The sequence below is a fragment of the Anabrus simplex genome, chromosome 2 (genome assembly GCF_040414725.1).
Source record: "Anabrus simplex isolate iqAnaSimp1 chromosome 2, ASM4041472v1, whole genome shotgun sequence".
NCBI lineage: Eukaryota > Metazoa > Arthropoda > Insecta > Orthoptera > Tettigoniidae > Anabrus > Anabrus simplex.
In genome coordinates this window covers 684,906,938-684,928,007 of record NC_090266.1, presented here as the reverse complement: position 1 = coordinate 684,928,007, position 21,070 = coordinate 684,906,938, and the positions used below count along the sequence as shown (strand labels likewise).

General features: G+C 38.8%; 1 protein-coding gene across 9 annotated transcripts in view; it reads left to right on the top strand.

Annotated features, from left to right (window-relative positions):
- Positions 1-21,070, top strand: part of LOC136864371 (uncharacterized) — a 366,118-nt gene that overhangs the window by 209,994 nt on the left and 135,054 nt on the right. For all 9 annotated transcript variants that reach the window (XR_011017770.1, XM_067141278.2, XM_067141279.2 and 6 more), the window contains 2 exons: positions 9,584-10,459; positions 12,488-12,800. Coding sequence is in view for 8 of the 9 variants with exons in the window: in XM_067141278.2 (XP_066997379.2) it covers positions 9,584-10,459; positions 12,488-12,800 (1,189 nt within the window). In the remaining variant the exon portion in view is untranslated. The remainder of the gene's footprint in view (positions 1-9,583; positions 10,460-12,487; positions 12,801-21,070) is intronic.

Here is a 21,070-nt window from a genome sequence, read left to right as displayed (position 1 = left end):
AAGTAGTTCGGTTGCTGTTCAGTAGATTACGTTTTCTAGGTTAAGTCGGCTATCTAGGTGTACTTTGTTTCGTATTTAGGTTTAGGAAATAATTTACGTAATAACATCAACTTTTAATTTTTTTTAATATCTGCAGGTTCATTGGTATAATACTTACAAAGGCAGATTATCATAAAGAGTTGTAACTTCCGTAGCTTTTACATTCGTGTAGACGGCAGACCTGGTATTTCGTATAGATATCCTTTCAAACTATCGTGAAGGTAATAATTTATTCACTTAAATTACACGATGCACCTTTCAACTTCGATTTAAGAAGAAGTTAAAGAGAATACATGGTATTTCACTGGAGAATTACGGTACTCAACAGTCTTTGGATTGTTGACGATTGTTTGCTGCATTCCAACGAGATCAAAGAGTATATGGTAGTTGAGTAAACAAATACAAGAATCAGCTGATTACTGTATTCCGACAATTTGTAGTTCGAAGTCCCCGGCATACTTCGTACTTTGCATCTTCGTTTATTAATCGAGTAAAAGTTAATAATCAAATTCCTATATCCCAATAATATTACAATTCAAGTCCCCGGCGTAGTTTTGACAGAAGTTCTTTTTTTTTTTTTTTTTAGAAATTATTGTAGATACCGTAAACTCTTATTTTTCAGCATTTAAGGACACTTTTATTCTCCGTCCCGCGTAGTAGGAAAAGTAATTGTAATCCACCAGCTGTAAAAATCATATAACCACATTTCAGTTGAGGATTGTAGTGTATATTAGATACCGGTAGTACCGTACCGTATCTTTTCTGCTATATTCGTGTGTATCTTTGCGTGTGTATCTTTCGCGTGTTTCCATCGGAGCATAGTAGGATAAAATAGTACCTACTAATAATAATCTGTCTATGCATTTAGCTTTGTTGGTAATCTTTGAGTTCTTGAAAATTTCAAACTTACAATTTTCATTTCTGTTTGTACTTAGTAATAACATATAGTAGTTAGGATAGGCCCTACGTCTGAACGTAGTTTAGAATTCTTGTAGTGAATTGTAGTATCTTATTAGAAATTGGCGTGCTTATTCTATTATCGTAAAATATTTGTGTAGTAGGCCTACAATAGAAGTATCTGTTGAAACTCTCTTACTAGAATTCTGTTGTAGTAGTTAGGATAGGTTTCCCTGCAGTTTAGAATTGTGTAATTCTTGTGTATTCCTTTCGGTATTCAGTAATTAACTGCAGTTTTTATCCTGTTACGGTGCTGTAGGATAAAAATATAGTAGGCCTACAACTAAGTACTGTAGTATTGTAGTGTACCAGAATATTACCGGTAATTACCTTATTGTCGTGTGATCCTTGTGTACTATCCCAGACAATATTTCTTTCCTTTCATTTTTTTTCACAGAATAAGTTATCTTATCTTTCCTTTTCATTTTTCCGTAAAGAATGGCTAAGGAGTCCAAGTATAGGAACTGTGGGTGTGGCCAGGCATTAAGGAGTATGAGGGAGGAGTTGGGGAGTTTGGGGGAGATAATTAGGATTCTCTCAGAAGGCAGGAAGGAAGGTAGGACTCCCTCAAACTATGTACAGGATATAGTAGGTCAGGGCCTCTCAAACGCCCAAAATATCACTTGTGCGAACCGGGGCGCAGAGGCTCTGTGCACTGTGCATCGGTCCAACTCGACTCATCTCGGCTTGACTCAGATGGTGTAGTGCGCAGAAAGCGACGAATCGTTCGGTGATATATGGCTTGTTTATCGGTAAAATGTATAAGCGCAAGACAACAACATAATAATGGAGCAACCTGTTTCGAAGAAAGCAGAGACTTTCAAAAGTCCATTTCGATCGAACTGGGAACTTTCGTATTTGTTTTTGTCAGCCGTGACGATAAAGTCAAATGCTTCATCTGAGGGACAATAATTACTTGATCATCAAAATGATCTTTTTTTCAACACCGGGTACAAAGACTTTGCTTGAATTCTACCAGAATTAGTCAAAGGAAGATACTGTATTCGTAAGCTGCATCGAGAAGCAGCTAAGATTATTTCTATATTTGGTTCCACATGCATATATGAAAGGTTTTTTTTTTTTTTTTCTGTTTTGACTTGTATGAAAACTAGATTGTGTACGAGTATTTCTGATCATAATTTAAACAACGTTCTCAGAATTGCTGTCAGCCAATCCCTTGTTCCAGATATTACTGGTAGGCCTATAACTGCAAAGAAAAAGGAAAAGAAGAGCTAGAGAAGATAAGTTGTCTGCTCAAACCAAATTTAAGGAGGAGATTCTTAACATTGGTAACCTTGTCCCATACAACTGAGTGTCTCTGTAGTGGAGAAACAGCAGGGAGTTTGGGGGGGGGGGGGATGTGAGGAAGGTGGAGAGAGTCCGCATGGGTGAGACAGATGTAGGGAAAGAGGAGTGGGGTTTTGCACTCTGGTCAGCATAGTGAAGTCGTCTCTTGCACCTTGTGCCGTGCAGGGCACTGGTGCATGTACCCTGAGAGGCCCTGCAGTAGGTGTAAAAGAAGGATGGGAGGGAAGTGGGGGAATTGTAGAAGACAGATGGTCTAATGTTTTAAGGGGAAGGAGATTGCAAGCTAACAGCTCTATTCAGGATCAGAATTCAGGAAAGGAGTCTGTCAGAATCACTACAAGTCACTACAGGTAGAGATGAGAAAAATTGAACTGTTGCTGAGAACTGTGCAAGTAGGAGGAAGTCTGGAAGTCAAGTAGAGATTACATAAGAATGTTAGTGTTGAACTGTAGAAGTAGTGTAAAGATAGGAATAGAATTAAGTAATTTAATAGATATACACTTACCATTGTAATAGGAGTTGAATCATGGCTGAGGAATGATAATATAATGGATGCAGATATTCTATCACAGAACTGGAGTGTGTATCATAGAGATAGGATAGGAATGGTAGGAGGGGGAGTATTCAGTCTGGTGAAAGAAGAATTTGTCAGCTACAAAAAAGTTAGAGATGACAAACATGAAATTTTAGGTATATGGCTCATTTCTAAAGATAGTAGGCAACTTGATGTCTTTGGAGCATACAGACTGGGAAAGGGTAGCGCTGATGCTGATTCAGGATTATTTGATAACATAATCAGCCATGTTGCCTGCTGCCATTTCTTGATGGATACAGTACTTTTGTATCCATCTCTTGGCACAGGCCAGAGTAAAGTGTAGCTTTCACCGAAGTCACAGTCTCATCCATGGCTGTGGCAATATGGAAGCAGCTGGGGTATGGGTGGTGCTGAGTAATGGCATTCAGAGCACGACTAGTTTTTAAAGAGTAGCTATGATCAGTGGAAAAAGTAAATAAAAATGTGAACAGACTCTGGGATGGGTTTAAAGCAATTGTTGAGGAATATGAAAACAAGTTTATAACTTCAAAGGTGGTAAGGAATACTAAAGACCCACTATATTATAACAGAGAATAAAGAGACTAAGAAGGAGGTGCAGATTGGAAAGAAATAGAGTTAGAAATGGCTGTGGAAGTAAGGAGAAATTGCAGGATCTTACTAGGAAATTGAATTTAACAAAGAAGTCAGCTAAGGATAACATGACCGGGCAAGTTGGCCGTGCGGTTAGAGTCGCACGGCTGTGAGCTTGCGTCCGGGAGATAGTGGGTTCGAATCCCACTGTCGGCAGCCCTGAAGATGATTTCCCGTGGTTTCCCATTTTCACACCAGGCAAATGCTGGGGCTGTACCGTAATTCAGGCCATGGCCGCTTCCTTCCCGATCCCATTGTCGCCATAAGACCTATTTGTGTCGGTGCGACGTAAAGCAATTAGCAAAAAAAAAAAAAAAAAAAAGATAACATGATGGCAAGCATAATTGGCAGTCATACAAATTTTAGTGAAAAATGGAAGGGTATGTATAGGTATTTTACGGCAGAAACAGGTTCCAAGAAGGACATTCCAGGAATAATTAATGAACAAGGGGAGTGTGTATGTGAGGATTTTCAAAAGGCAGAAGTATTCAGTCAGCAGTATTTAAAGATTGTTGGTTACAAGGATAATGTCAAGAAAGAGGAGGAGATTAATGCTAAAGAAGTATTCAAATTCACATATGATAACAATGACATTTACAATAAGATACAAAAGTTGAAAACTAGAAAAGCAGCTGGAATTGATACGATTTCTGGGGATATACTAAAGACAATGAGTTGGGATATAGTACCAAATCTGAAGTACTTACTTGATTATTGTTTGGTCGAAGGAGCTATACTAGATGAATGGAGAGTTGCTATAGTAGCTCCTGTGTATAAAGGAAAGGGTGATAGACATAAAGCTGAAAATTACAGGCCAGTAAGTTTGACATGCATTATATGTAAACTTTGGGAAGGCATTCTTTCTGATTATATTAGACATGTTTGCGAGATTAATAACTGGTTCGATAGAAGGCAGTTCAGTTTTAGGAAAGGTTATTCCAGTGAAGCTCAACTTGTAGGATTCAAGCAAGATATAGCAGATATCTTGGATCAGAAAATCAAATGGATTGTATCGCAATTGATCTGTCTAAGGCAATTGATAGGGTAGATCTTGGGAGGCTACTGGCAAAAATGAGTGCAATTGGACTAGACAAAAGAGTGACTGAACATTTTCTATATTTCTAGAAAATAGATCTCAGAGAATTAGAGTAGGTGGAGCTTTATCTGACCTTGTAATAATTAAGAGGGGAATCCGTCAAGGCAGTATTATTGAACCTTTATGTTTTCTTATAATTATATATTAATGATATGAGTAAAGAAGGGGAATCAGAGATAAGGCTTTTTGCAGATGATGTTATTCTGTATAGAGTAATAAATAAACTACAAGATTGTGACCAACTGTAAAATGACCTTGATAATGTTGTGAGATGGACAGTACGCAATGGTCTGATGATAAACGGGGTTAAAAGTTAGGTTGTGAGTTTCACAAATGGGAAAATACCTCTCAGTTTAATTACTGCATTGATGGAGTCATTGTAAGTACCTAGCTGTTAATATAAGGAAAGATCTTCATTGGGCTAATCACATAAATGGGATTTTAAATAAAGGGTACAGATCTCTGCACATGGTTATGAGGGTGTGTAGGGGTTGTAGTAAGGAAGTAACCGGGCGAGTTGGCCGTGCGGATAGAGGCGCGCAGCTGTGAGCTTGCATCCGGGAGATAGTGGGTTCGAATCCCACCGTCGGCAGCCCTGAAGATGGTTTTCCGTGTTTTCCCAGTTTCACACCAGGCAAATGCTGGGGCTGTACCTTAATTAAGGCCATGGCCACTTCCTTCCAACTCCTATACCTTTCCTCTCCCATCGTTGCCATAAGACCTATCTGAGTCGGTGCAACGTAAAGCCACTAGCAAAAAGAAAAAGAAAAAGAAACAGTAAGGAAGTAAAGGAGAGAGGCATATAAGTCTCTGGTAAGACCCTAAATAGAGTATGGTTCTAGTGTAAGGGACCCTTGATTACTTGATTCGAGAACTGGGAAAAATCGAGAGAAAAGCAGTTTGATTTGTTCTGGGTGTTTTCTGACAAAAGAGTAGTGTTACAAAACTTTTGCAGAGTTTGGGCTGGGAAGACTTGGGAGAAAGGAGACGAGCTGCTTGACTGAGCGGTGTGTTCCGAGCTGTCAGTGGAGAGATGGCACGGAATAACATTAGTATATAATTCAGTTTGAATGGGGTTTTTAAGATTAGAAAAGATCACAATATGAAGTTAAAGTTGGATTTCAAGAGGAGAAATTGAAGAAAATATTAGTTTACATGAAGGGGAATTAGGGATTGGAATAACTTACTAAGGGAAATGTTTGATAAATTTCCAATTTATTTGAAATCATTTAAGGTAAGGCTAGGAAAACACAGATAGGGAATCTACTACCTGGGCGCCTGGCCCAAATGCAGATTAGTAGTGACTGATTGATTGAATAACAAGAACTTATCCCCTCTCACTCTTACACAGCTCCATCATTTCAAGTGTTTACCAAGGTTATCTTTCAAGACCAAGCAAGTTTAAGATTGAATGTTACAACATAATACCTTGCTATTAATTTAATTTTTGCTGTATACTACTTTGAAATGTGTGAATGTGAGGGGGTGTTTGAATATGGTGACATTATTGCCGCACACAAAATACGTCTCCAGGTAAGGAAGCAGATGAACAACCAAAAGCAGAGAACCATTATAGACTTCTTCAGAGCACAATATGTGTGATTTATCTCCCTAAATGCATTACAGCCTACTATATTTGGTACTGTATTTAAAATGATTATAGAAGGCATTTTTCTTGCAATAAACACATGCTTTTGGATTATCCATGTTTTCCGTTTATCAGTGTCATTCAACCCAGTCATTAGCCTGGATAATTGAGAGTATACCGTATGCCAATTTTTAAATCTGTATGGCTGAAGATGGCCCAAGTTGGCCGAAACGAGTTCCGTATGCAAATGTTGTGATGATAATGTTGTATTGAACAGGTAGATCCAATTTACCTTATCAAGTGTATACAACTGTCAAAACGGATCATCATGAAATATTTATCGTATGATTAGCGAACGTGGTCACGGGGACGGGCTATTGACCTTTTGGAGGTATGTGTACTGATTTTCTTTCTGTGAGCAGTTGAGCAAATGGTTGCAAATTGTTATTGACAACCACTCCAAGTTTACTGTGTCTTGTAAAAATATAGGACTGATTATTCATTTTGTACTAATCACACACCATAGCCAGACTTTCTTGTTGTATGACAGAACTTCATGAACTACGTGAAGATTTTCACTGTACCAATACCAACTATTCTGACTGTTCACATAACCACTCAGATGAATCCAAGCTTCATTACTCAGAAAAAAGAAGTGTGAGATCCACAGTTCCATCATGTATGGATTGTAAAATCTCCCTGCAAAACTTGGAATGCACATCCAGGTCAGTACCGATAGTATGATTTAATATATGAACTGGCGGATGAGTTGGCCATGCGGTTAGGAGCGCGCAGCTGTGAGCTCGCATCCAGGAGGTAGTGGGTTCGAACCCCACTGCTGGCAGCCCTGAAGATGGTTTTCTGTGGTTTTCGATTTTCACACCAGGCAAATGCTGGGGCTGTACCTTAATTAAGGTTATGGCCGCTTCCTTCCCATTCCTAGGCCTTTCCTGTCCCATCGTTGCCACAAGACCTATCTGTGTCGGTGCGACGTAAAGCAACTCACAAAAAAAATACATATATATGAACTGCAGATATTTTGTATGGGTGAAGCTTGGTTATTTTAAGGCCTTTACAGGCAGAATTTATAGACATTCCACATTCTCGGGAGAGCTGCCAAATTTCTTTTTTCAGGCTCAGTTCTATCATCGCTTGGATGCTGTTCCTTGGTGGAGCTCCTTTAGGACACCATTTCTTCCTGTCGGAAAGAGAGCCTGCTTCTCTCCATTTCTTAAACAACCACATTACAGTATTTTTCAACTTATGCTCAGGTAACAACAGTAAAATTTACGTAAACAGTTTTCATACAACTTCTACTTTAAAAGATATGTCTCAATGAGAAATATCCGCTGCATTCTAGTGTACTGCACCACTGCTATCACACATCTAACATGTTCATATAACCTCACTCAACTAACAGATGGTGTAGTACAGCTTGGCCTCGGGACTGCCTGCCTTGTCATTCGACCGCAAGAAGCCAGGCCTTGCAGAGCATGCATGTTGCTAGGTTCTGAATACTCTGTACTCATCAGTATTTTGACTAAGCTGAGAACAACTGTGAAATGGCTACTTTGTTAAATCTCATGGTTCTATGTATTTTTTTTTTTTTTTTTTGCTATGGGCTTTACGTCGCACCGACACAGATAGGTCTTATAGCGACGATGGGATAGGAAAGGCCTAGGAGTTGGAAGGAAGCGGCCGTGGCCTTAATTAAGGTACAGCCCCAGCATTTGCCTGGTGTGAAAATGGGAAACCACGGAAAACCATTTTCAGGGCTGCCGATAGTGGGATTCGAACCTACTATCTCCCGGATGCAAGCTCACAGCCGCGCGCCTCTATGCGCACGGCCAACCCGCCCGGTCTCTATGTATTTTATGGGGCTTAAATGTTCAGTGGATGATGCCTTGGAAGAAATTCCTTAACCCAATCCTGACCTGCCATACCAGTGTTACTGTGAAATCTGTGGCTTAGGTCGTTTCACTCGGCTAATTGGTGGGCTGTTGATCTTAATTTATCATCACCTCACACTGTAAAAGAATGTTATTTAGAACCTAATAATAATAATAATAATAATAATAATAATAATAATAATAATAATAATAATAATAATAATAATAATGGCATGTGGCCTCCAGAGAGGCCTGGTGCAGGTCTTTTGATTTGACACCCGTAGGTGACCTGCGCGTTGTGATGAGGATGAAATGATAATGAAGACTGTACATATACAAAGTCTCCATGCCAGGGGAATTAACCAATTATGGTTAAAATTCCCGACCCTGCCAGAAATCGAACACGGGACCTGAGTGACCAAAGGCCAGCACACTAACCATTTAGCCATGGAGCTTGATATTGTAATAAAAAATATGCTATTCTTACTGGATTCTAAACATGACTAGTTTAATGATAAAGATGTTGATTCCCATAGGGAACCTGAAATTAGTTCAACTTCTTTCTGCTAGGTTCAGCACCATCCAGTAAATGAAATAATGCTATCCTGTTGTGCCCTGAGTTCCTCAATTCATAAGGGAGCCCACATTCATAATAATCCTCAATGATCACTTTAAGTCTCTCATAGTGCATTGGCACTGCCGGTGGCTCCAAGTAGTCTACACCTTGGCCCCCATGGTATGCACTAGCCATGTGTCTTGGTGGGTGTGCTATTTACCAACTGATGAGCCCAACTTAGCACACTGGGGCAAAATGCTGGCAACCAGGAATGAGTTAGCTGGAAAATTTATAATGTCCAATAACGGACTATTTATATTGGTATTATAAATTTACTCATTTGAGACAAATATTTCAGGTTCTCTATGGGAATCAACATCTATAACATCATGCACTAGCCATGCGTCTTGGTAGGTGTGCTATTTACCAACTGATGAGCCCAACTTAGCACACAGGGGCAGAATGCTGGCAACCAGGAATGAGTTAGCTGGAAAATTTATAACGTCCAATAATGGACCAATTATATTGGTACGACTAGTTTATCCAAACAATTTGATCAATGTTCAGCTTATTACCTATGCTTTAAAATAACATAGCATTTAAGGTATTTTACATAAAAGCAGTTGGTTTTCTTTGAAGGGAAATTCAACAGAAGGTACAAAAACACTAGCGTGAACATTGACAACACACATTTACTGTGAAATCTCCTTCCAAACTAAATCAAAATGACAGCTTCAGCCTCTTCCTGACTTGTTGAAGTAGTTCAACTTCTTTCTGCTAGGTTCAGCACCATCCAGTAAATTAAATAATGCTATCCTGTTGTGGGAGCCCAGATTCATAATAATCCTCAATGATCACTTTAAGAAAAGCTATCCTTTAACTCCACTTGGCTGTTTGATCATTGAGGAAGATCTTCTGAAATAAAGAACTGACTTTTCAACATAATGTGTTCCTTTGTTAACAGGAGAATGCAGCTGAAGGGAACTATAACCCTGAGAATGGAAGAAGCAGTATGGTTGAAAATGAAGAAAACATCCAGAAAGCATCATCATGTATTCAGTCCCAAAATCACAGAAATAGCCTTAAGGTGGAATTTGATGGCCTCAGTGTAGTGGATGAGGAAACCGATGACAACCTGACTGCAAGCGAGACTGCTGAAGTGAACAACAATTCGAGTGCAGTTAAGGAGTCAGCTCCTAACGAGCGTGTGAATGTGGTTATCTCTCCTTATATGGATGCTCCAGTGGTGACAAGGAGGAAGGATGGTGTATGTTGTAGGCCTCATGACATGCAGCTGCTGAGAGACATTCACGGCAGTGGTATGTGGAGAAAGTCCTTTTATAATGGAGATGATGAGTGTGGAAGTTATCCTAAGCCAGTCTGCAGAGAAACGCATTTTCCCAGAAATCATTTATTCCCGCGAGTGCAGTGTAGAAGTCAGACAAAAATATCCCAAGTGATAGAATGTCCTCCAGACAAAAGTGACTTCTTATTTCAAAGTGGCAACTCTTCTCGTATTGGGTACGCTTATTCCTCGCTAGCAGATGGAAACAGGCTCTCATCATACACAAGTGAAGGTAGCCTAGTGGGAAACTGTTTTGTGCCCAATCCAATATACAATATCAACTCACCAGTTGAGGAAATGACCCTGTCGGAATGTTTCCATGTGCATGGTGGACCTGATTTCTTTATTTCAGGCGCTTGTCCTGTAGACATGGCACGGCCTCAGTTTCCAGTTGGGGGAAATCTTGAGCAACTTCTTCAGGAGGTTCATGATACGTCATGCGCTCGTATAGAGATGAGCAGAGAACATCAGACCAAGGGAAGTGACAGGAAGGATGTGAGTATAGTAATAATTTAAACCAGTAATTGTTTTTTTAATATTCTAAAATTTTCTGAGCGCTGAATGGCATAACACTGTCTATAATGATGTATGTATGTCTGTCTGTCTGTCTGTCTGTCTGTCTGTCTGTCTGTCTGTCTGTCTGTCTGTCTTTGCAAGTGGTTTAATGTCATACTGACTCAGAGTGAATTTTGGTGATGATAGGATAGGAAAGAGCCAGGAGTGGGAAGGAAGAAGCCATGGCCTTAATTAAGGTACATGGGAAAATGAAAATAGTTCACAGTATTCAAATGCCTAGAATCACATGATACATATATAAATTGTTAACTGTGGTGTCCCATGACAGGTCAGTTGTAAGTCTGAATATCAGCTATTCCTCTCAAGGACATGACAATTTATGCCAGTTAGGTGGAATGTTCCATTTTGAAGTTTGTGTGCACATTCAACATTCCATGATTTCACCTTGGTCTGGGAATGCCTCTTTAATGATATTACTATCCAGCAGGTCAGAGCAATGTTGTTTAACTCCTTTGGAACTTAGCAACAGAAGACCTACTAAAGTGCCTCTAGTTACACAAAGAGTCACAGCACTTTATCTGAGCTTGTGAAGTTTATAATATGAAAATGGAGGACCGGATCTATGATGGACCAATGGTTATTATTATTATTTACCTTCTTGGGCTCTTATATGTTATGTGATTTGTTCTACCTGTTATGTCTTGATAGATGCAGATTTCTATACCATGAAATGAAATGGCATATGGCTTTTAGTGCCGGGAGTGTCCGAGGACTCTATACCATTAAAATGATGTATCAATCTTTTTCTCTCTGTGCTGGGATGGAAACTGCCTGGGTATGGATAACACTAAGTAATGATGTTCAGTGTGCAGCCAGTGCCTGTGGCTATTTTTCATAGGTTGTTGAGGAAAATGATTACAAGCTGCTTCACTTTGTACACTGGTTAATATTCATCTTGAATTGTAGGGTTTCTTTGGAAGCACATGAAATAGAGAGTACATTCTGAGAATCAAATGACCCCTGGGCTGATGCCTTAGAAAACAACATGTGCTTGACTCTTTAATCTGTAACTTGCAAGCTGTTCTTTCTTTTACTACACATTTTTATTATCTTAATAAATTCATTTTCTACATGTACAGTATGTTTACTTAAAGAATACATAATTAACTGTTATGTAATTCTCTTTACAAGCACTCACTCTAACAAAGTTAATAGAAGCTAGCAAATATTGGAAAACATAATGTAATATAGGTAAGATAAACATATATTTGCAGGGGGTCTATAATTCTTTCATAGACATAAAATGACAAGAAAATATAAATGGAAATTTGAAAGTTTTCATCCTGTTTCATTTGTAATGGTGGATTGAAATTGACACTCAAGAGTTGGAAAGATTCATAGGCCTAATAATAATACAGTACAGATAGACTCATCTTTTTCCTTGCATTAGTTTTGCCTTTCACTTATGTGAAAAAATGGACTCACATTATCTACAAGCAATTATTAAGGAAAGGAATGTCACTAGCCCACATTCATAGAAGCTGGATTGAGAACAGAATGGAAATAATGCAATTATCACCAAAAGTCATCATTTCACAAGGCTAAGTTCTCTGTAAAATTGCTGACAGCTTGCAATTCATCGGTTGAGGTAAAAATAAAAATCAACAACTGTTTCCAAGATCTGCTTATATTATTCCCAACCTCCTTATTAGACTGTTTAAACATGTATCATTCATACAAGGCCCTGCCATCTGCCTTTACTCAGAGTTTAATACAACCTAATGTAACCTGATTTTAGTTTATTGAGATTACAATTACCTAAATATTTTAGCAGAGTAGCATGTAACATCATTTTAGAAATATAATTGAAATTTATTGTCTTCAAAGTTATTTCTGTCTGAAAACCCTCTTGTTTATTTATCCTATGATATAACTGTTTCATCCCTATAATTATCTGGAATTGTCAGTTCAAATCTCATACCTTCAAATTACAATTATTTTTTTTAGATGGTGCAAGAACATCAGTCATTAGTACAAGTTTGCCATGGGATAGTTCCACAGACTCCAGATTCAACAGCTATCGCTACATCAACAGCATCACCTGCTGAAACGACACCAGCAACGTCAGTAGTGACAGCAGCAATAACAGGAGTGATGCCAATCACAGCAGCAACAACAACAACAACTACTACTACTACAACAACAACAACAACAACAACAATGGCAATGACAGCTGTGGACGCTGGGCACAGTGGTGAAACAAAGCAGATAGCAGAGAATAATATAATTTCTATTTTGCCACATTTTCAAACATTAAAAGGTAGTGTATTCCCCATAATTTTTGTCAAAGCTGTACTGTAGTTCAAGGCATTAATATACAGTATAGTACAATCTCGATTATCCATCCCTCAAATAACCAGTCACTGGATTATCCAACAGTCTCTCCATTTTTTAAATACCAGTAAACAAATGCCAGTTAAAATTCTATGGGTTTCCTAGAATATACCAGTAATATAGCATTGCTTCTCTTACGAGGATAAGGTAGAAAGCGTCCAAGAAGGGACCATGTGTGAGGGTACAGTTGCCGTTCACAATACATGGCATTCTCATACGATGAGTGAGTGGAAGCCTTATTGGCTGCTGTTGAGACCAGCCAACCTAACGCCTCCAGTCATTCACGAATGTATTTAAAAATCAATCAGAAGGTTGCATCTTGTCAAGTATAGTTGGATTAGCATCAGTCCTCACTATGAGCATAAACATTTTCTGTGGCACAATCTTCAAAACAAGTTAAAGGAAAACACTAAGTGGACACTGAAACAGAAGTTAGAATAATTGAAAGATTTGAAAACGGCTCATTGGTACCCATGGACGGTGACAACTGTGGCAAGGAAAAAGAGCCTGTAGCTCTATTTCATATTTCTCCACAAACTGCTCTTGGATCATTGAATTCTTTTACACTGAAAAATTAGAATGGACATCAGAAAACGAACCACAACCAGGCAACTGGATTGGGACATTGAAGATGATGATGATGATGATGATGATCAGAAAACAATTACTAAAAGTAAAGGTCAGAAGAAAATTACGGACCTTTAAAAGACATAAAAAAATTTGAACGGGTTATCATCTTTTCTGATTATGTGTTCCTCCCCTTCATTATGATGGATAATCGAGGTTCTACTGTACCGGTACCGGGTACTTCACATTTTTACATCAAAATAGGGAAATTATGGGATATTTAGAGGACTGTAGGTTATAATGTGCCCAGTTCTTTCAGATGCAGTCATCTTGGTGGGATGTGATCAGATGGTCGGGCTGAGAAGCTTAGGTGGTAGAGAAGTGGTCTCCTAAGCTCAAGTTTGTGGGTTTGAACCTGGCTCAGTTGCATGGTATTTGTAGGCACTCAACTACATCAGCTTCATGTTGGTAGATTTACTGGCAAGTAAAAAACTCCTGTGGGTCTAAATTCCAACACCTCCTAAAACTGTAAAATTAGTTACTGCAATATAAAACCAATATTATTATTATTATTATTATTATTATTATTATTATTATTATTATTATTATTATTATTATTATTATTATTATCAGATGTGGTGATACACAGTAGATTAAAATTACTGAGAAAATTAAAGACCTCCTCTCCATAGTGTGTTTAGAGCAAAGTAATTTTGTGTCCCTTACATTCTTTAACTCCTGAAGTCAGTAGAGTACATTGCACCAGGTTTCTTCTCTGTCCTTCCTCCTGAAACAAAGGTGAAGAGCTGAAGGTATACTCAGTGATGCAAATATTTAGCTTGAAATACTGAAGCTCTCTCAACCTTGTTTATCTCTTAGTTTTCTTTTTTTATCAAAGGTTTGTTCACAGTTCTCCGTATGTTCTTCAGGTTGATGCGTAAAATTGTATTTGATCTCTTACTTATTTACTCTATCATAAATCTGTTGCAAATATTTTCCAATGCATTTCTTTACCCCAGAGGAGGGGACACTTTTGTTGCAAAACTATTTTCTGTAAGATGGGAGTGCTTCACATATCTCCTGCTACTAAACTAGTGTCTACACATCTGTTCCAGCAGATCATTACCTACTCACCAATTATTTTATACAAGCTTGATATAGCTTTTATAATGAACTAGCAATTACCCACGGCTTCACACTCGTAAAATTCTTTCCAGTTTGATATAAATGTCAACCAATAATAACTCGCACCTGCCTTCCCTAGAGACAATGGCAGTGCTTCAGTGCCCCATGCAAACAGTATTTGAATCTTGTCAGTATATGCATAGCTGATGAAGCAACAAATATGACAGTCCCACAACCAGACTCAAAGGAATTTGAGGAAGTGTGGACCTTGTGGTAGCAGGTTACCTTTCCTCACTCTTTGCTTTCTTTATTGCGCAAGTAGGAGGGGTGATCTTTCTGTCTGGCCTCGCCTCCTTACCCACACAGAAGCAACTTGAATCACATGTAGAAGAAGCACAATTCCTACTGAGTGAAAATACATACTGTAGCATATATTATTGATTTTTTTAAAATTCTCTTGCTTAATGTGTAGGTCATTTCCAGAATATATTAGAAGTTTTCACAAAATTGGTCCATGCAGTTTACGTAAAGTTTTTCCATGTGAGCACCCTCAGCCGCATGCAAAAAATGCTCCTTTAACAAGTAAAAAATGTAATTTTCTGGCAAATCCTTGATATAAAACATGTATGGGCATTTATGTAGGAAATTTACTACCAAATTCTGTATGTTTACTCTTTTGTTTGCAAGACGAACAGTTTACCAATTATTTTTGTTTTTATCAGATAAAGTGTGCTGCAGAACAAGGAAAAGCATGTTTTCCTGGAAAACTCTTAAGAATTAAGAAGGAAATGCATATAAACTTTCTTTTCAGGAAATTTAATTGTAGGTACATTTAGATAAATACAATGACTGTCAGTCCTGGTGCAGCATAGGGCACATAAAGGACCTCTCTTTCTGCTACTTTCTTGATGTTCTTCCAGGGCTTCCTAACCATCGCAGCCCCTACCCTCCGCTTCCTCTGTCCAGTGCCATGTTTTTCTTCTAGCTCCCTACGAATTCAATATAAACAGGCTTGTTTAACAAACAGCATATTCACTTTAAAGGGTCCCTGGCATACATTTTCCCCTAACTTGCTTCACAATGCTGCACAGCCCTTTTAAGAGACAGTGTGACAGTAAGCAGCCTTTTTATTAATTGAAACCACCAATTGTAATCTTGCTGAATTTCAACTTGGTCGGTCAAGTAGTTTTTACGTAAAGGAAAGAAAGAAAGAAAGAAAGAAAGAAAGAAAGAAAGAAAGAAAGAAAGAAAGACAGATAGACAAGCAGACTAACAAACCAACAGACCGACATTTACATTTATATATTATACGAGGGTTGGGGCAAAAGTCATAGCAACTACTTTTTTTCTTGAAGATACCAGTCTGGTTGGAAAATGTGACATACACAGACGAAAGGACAAGGTGTTAACTACATGTGTGGACAATGAATAGCACTGAAATATCGTAACACACTAATTTATTACGGTAGCATACAGGGCACTATGGCCTTCCCGATGCAAAAGAATGACAACACAGTACACATAAAGTTGACATGATAAACCTGGGCTTAATGACCCTCAAAGTAGTCCCCTGCTACTGACACCACACGCTGCCAACAATGTGGGAGGCGCTGAATACCATCTGCCTCAGCATTTGCCGCACCATGTGTGAATCAGGTCACCTTTTGGAGCACAGCATTAGCAATATCTTCTCGTGTTGCAAACCACATACCATGTAGTGGTTTCTTAATCTTTCGAATGAGATCAAAGTCACAGGTTGAAATGTCGGGAGAGTACGGTGGGTGCTACAATTCTTTCCATCCCCAACATTATAGTAGCTGCCCTACACACTCTGCTTTATGTGGTTTTGCATTGTCGTGCAGGATTATTGCACTGTCCACATGATCTGGACGTTTCTCCCGAACGCCACGTCATACCTGTCGCACCAGGAAGTCCCTGTAGTACTGTGCGGTCACTGTTCTGCCATGTGGAACAAAGTGGCAAACAATGACACCCCTGACATCATCCACGGCGATCACCATCAATTTGACTGGGAAAGGATTCTGACAGACCTTTTGCCTCCTTGGTGATCCAGCATGTCGCCACTCCGTGGACAGATGTTTCAGTTTTGGTTCGTATGCCCTGTCCCAAAATTCATCGATGGCGATTATTCGTGACAAGAATTGATCGCCGTCCTGTTACCAGCGTGCAAGGTGGTCGGAGCATATTGCATAGAGCACCCACCTTTGAACTTCCGTCAGTGCATGCGGTACCTACCGCGATGCGATTTTGTGCAGTTGCAGCTCATTACGTAATATCCTGTGGACGGTGCATTTCTCGATGCCACTTGCCCTCTCTAAATTCAGTAGCGTCCATCGTCTGTCTTCATCCATGAGCTTCTTGATGACGGTGCGTGCCACGTCGGTCCGCACACTGTCAGGTCATCCCGAACGTTGGTCATCACTGGTTGACACAAGTCCTTGCTGAAACTTTCCTACCCACCGTGCTACTGTACGGTATGGTAGGGCATTATTCCCAAGGGCTTCCACTAATTCACTGTGACATTCCATCGCATTTCTCCCTCAGAGAATGGCTATTTTGATGTAAGCACGCTGCTCAACATGGGTTACTTCCATCTCGCACGACACTCACCAACTGACTGATTTCACAGCCCTCGCTGCACTACTACCAGCTATCACTGAGCCATCTGTTGTTCTGCAAACACACTATGCCTGCAGAACTTCCACACGACACATTTACATTTGTGATCCGTTCACATATCTACAAGCAAAAAAAAAAAAAATAGCCATGCCTTTTGCCCCAATCCACGTATTTATATAATGACTAGCTGATGTGCCCGTGCTTCACTATGGGATTCTCAGAAAGACTGACTTTGTGGTTTTCCTAACTGAAGTTAACATATGTCATTACAAAAACGTCAGTAGGAATGTAGCGATTAAAAGCAATATTATCATATAAAACACTCGATCAAATGAAAAACCACACATTTTCTCACTTTTAACGAACAGTACTACGATGCCGATCTAACAGTCGTAAGTTCCAGAGCTGGAATGACCAGGCCGCAGACAGCTGTGAACACTCCTCTGCCATTATTCCATTAAATATGCACACTGCTCACTCCAAACAGTGCCTCAGAGTAGGGATTGAATAGATCAAATGCTATGATGAACCAGTGAGTTACGTACAGTCGTATCAGAAAATTTATGAACCAGAGGAATGGCATGCTAAAGAAGAATGTTATCGAACTCCCCAGATACTTCCTGCCAGTTTTCGGGCAGGCTGTTACACTTGGTACGACCGGGCGAGTTGGCGTGTGCTTAAGGACGCTCAGCTGTGAGCTTGCGACCGGGAGATAGTGGATTTGAACCCCAATGTCGGCAGCCCAGAAGATGGCATTCCATTGTTTCCATTGTTCACACCAGGCAAATGCTGGTGCTGTACCTTAAGTAATGCCAACACCGCTTCCTTCACACTCCTAGCCCTTTCCTACCCCATCGTCGCCATAAGACCTATCTGTTTCGGTGCGACGTAAAGCAAATTTAAAAAAAATATACGGTACGCAGCAGTACCTAATCCTATCTATCGGAGATGAGTGGCAACGGAAGACACAAAGCACATCACAACAAACAACGGTCAATGTAATGTTACTGTTGATCAATTTTATGAGCTTTCTATAATATGGGGCTTCAAATTTAGTTTTCTTTCGACTCTGTGATATTAGGGCGCCGTAAAAAGTATTTATAGCGTAGACTGTAGTTCATAATTCTCCGACTTTACATACCGATTTTCATTAAATTCTGTTTACCAATCTTCTTGTGACCCGGCGCTGATATACACTTAATAAAAAAAAAAAAATCCAAACTCATGAATATATTTGTGATCACAGCCGGTACGGTAACAATGTATAAGACATAAATAATGGTAAATTTAGTACTATATAACTTTAGTTATGTAGTATTTATCGATGCGACCACTGATAACAAATACTTGAGAATTAAATTTTTGGCCTTCCCCTAAACTACCATTAAAGTCAGCGTGAATAAAATGATTTATAGTCTAGATTATAGCGACTTACTGCCCGACCTTTCATGCCAATTTTCATTAAGATACGATACATAAATATTTGAGAATTAAATTTTAGGCCTTACCCTAAACTACCATTTTCCTCAGCGTGAATACTATAATGTATAGCCTATATTGTAGCAACTTATTTCCCATCTTTGTTTACCGATTTCAATTAAGATACAACCATTAATAATATAAATATTTGAAAATTAAATTTTAGGCATTTCCCTAAACTGCCATTTCACTCAGCGTGAATACAATTATTTATGGCCTAGATTATATCGACTTATTACCCCAACTTTGCATACCGATTTTCATTAAGACACGACCACTAATAACATTGTTGGATGCGCTTGAGAACGGTTGGCTGTTGAGAGACGTCTTGCATTATTGTAGTGATAAAGTTGTTAAAACCTATTGAAATGCTTAATTTTTTGTATTTGTGATTCATTTAGTGCTATTTATATAGTGGTGTTTAGTGCTTGTTGGTAGAAATTGGTGATATTTATTTAAATTTTATAACAAGTAGGCCCTACCGGTAATTCAGTTGGTCTTCAGTAAATTACGTTCTCTAGGTTAAGTAGGCTAGCTAGGTGTACCTTGTTTCGAATTTAGGTTTAGGAAATACTTTAGGTAATAATATTAACTTTAAAAATATTTGTGAATATCTGTACGTTCGTTGGTATAATACTTACAAAGGCAGATTATCATAAGGAATAGTACCGGAACTCCCGCCGAAATTTCTCCGGTATTTCGTATAGATATCCGTCCAAACTATCGCGAAGGTAATAATTTACTGCACTAAAAAGCACTATACGCCTGTAAACTTCCATAAGATAGTTAGAGATCACACGGTAATAGTTAACAGTCGTTGTATTGTTATTGATTATTGTCGCTCCTCATATTCAAATATTGCATTGTTGGCTACAGTCGTGAACAAAGGGAGTAGTGTAGTCAAGTAAATATAAATAAAAATCAGCTGACCTTGTATTCCAATCATTTGTACTTCTGAGTAGGTAGTTAAAGTATCCGTAATTTATATTTCGTTCCCTCGATCTTTCATTACCGGTATTTATGAGCGGTTAGCTAATAATAATAAAGGTCATATATCCCAGTAATTGCAGTTCAAGTCCCTGGAGTAGTAGGAGTAGTTTTGAGAAATTATTGTAGAGAACCTCGTATTTTTCAGTAGGCCTAATTAAGGACACTTTTATTCTCCGTCCCGTGGAGTAGGGAAAATAATAGTAATCCACCAGCTGTAATAATCACATAACCACATTTCAGTAGAATTGTAGTGAAGATAAGGTATAATATATTAGATAGGATTTTGCCAGTTATATTCGTATTTGTCTTCGTGTACGACAATCCTTTCAATACTTAAGCATTTAACCAAACGCAGTGTAGTGTAGATACATTGTAGTATAGATACAGTACATTTAGATAGTGCCGTATCTTGCCTGCTATATTCGTGTGTTATCTTTCGTGTGTATCTATTAGACCGTAATACTAATAATAATTTGTCTAAGCATTTAGCTTCGTTGGTAATCTTTGAGTACCGGTACAGTAGTTCTTGCAAATTTCATTTCTGTTGTGCTTAGTAGTGACATACGGTACCGGTATCGTAATTAGGATACCGTGCGTCTGAAAGTAGTTTAAAAATTACTGTAGTGTACTGTACAGTAGTGTACGAGTAATATCCTATTAGAATTTAGTGTGCTTATTTTATTATTGTAAAATATTTGCGTAGTACAAGTGTAGTAGAGGTATCCGTAGAAACTCTTACTAAAATACTGTTGTTGTAATTAGGATAGGCTTAACTGCAGTTTGGAATTGTGTAGTTCGTGTGTATTACTTTCGATATTCTGTAATTAACAGCAGTTTTTATCCTGTTAGGGGTTGTAGGATAAAAATAGAGCACGACTAAGTAGTATTGTAGTGTAGTCGTATATTAATTACCTTATTGTTGTGTGATCTTTGAGTTCTATCCCAGACAATACATCCCTCCGTTCATTTATTTTTTGCAAATAAGTTATTTTATTTTTAATTTCATTTTCCCCCCCGTAAAGAATGGCTAAGGAGCGCGAGTGTACGAACTGTGGGTGTGACGAGGCATTGAGGGGTAAGAGGGAGGAGTTGGAAAGTTTGAGGGGAATAATTAGGATTCTCACAGAAGACAGGAAGGATGATAGGACTCCCTCAAATGATGAACAGGTTACAGTAGGTGTACAAGAGGGAGGGGAAGGAAAGGGGGGAGTTGTAGAAGACAGGTGGTCTAATGTTCTAAGGGGAAGGAGATTGCAGGCTAAGGGCTCTATTCAGCATCAGAATTCAGGACAGGTGTCTGTGCGAAATCAGTACGAGTCACTCCAGGTAGAACAACAGAGGGAAGATGAGGGACAGGGAACTGTTGGTGAGATGTGTGGAAGTAGGAGGAAGGGA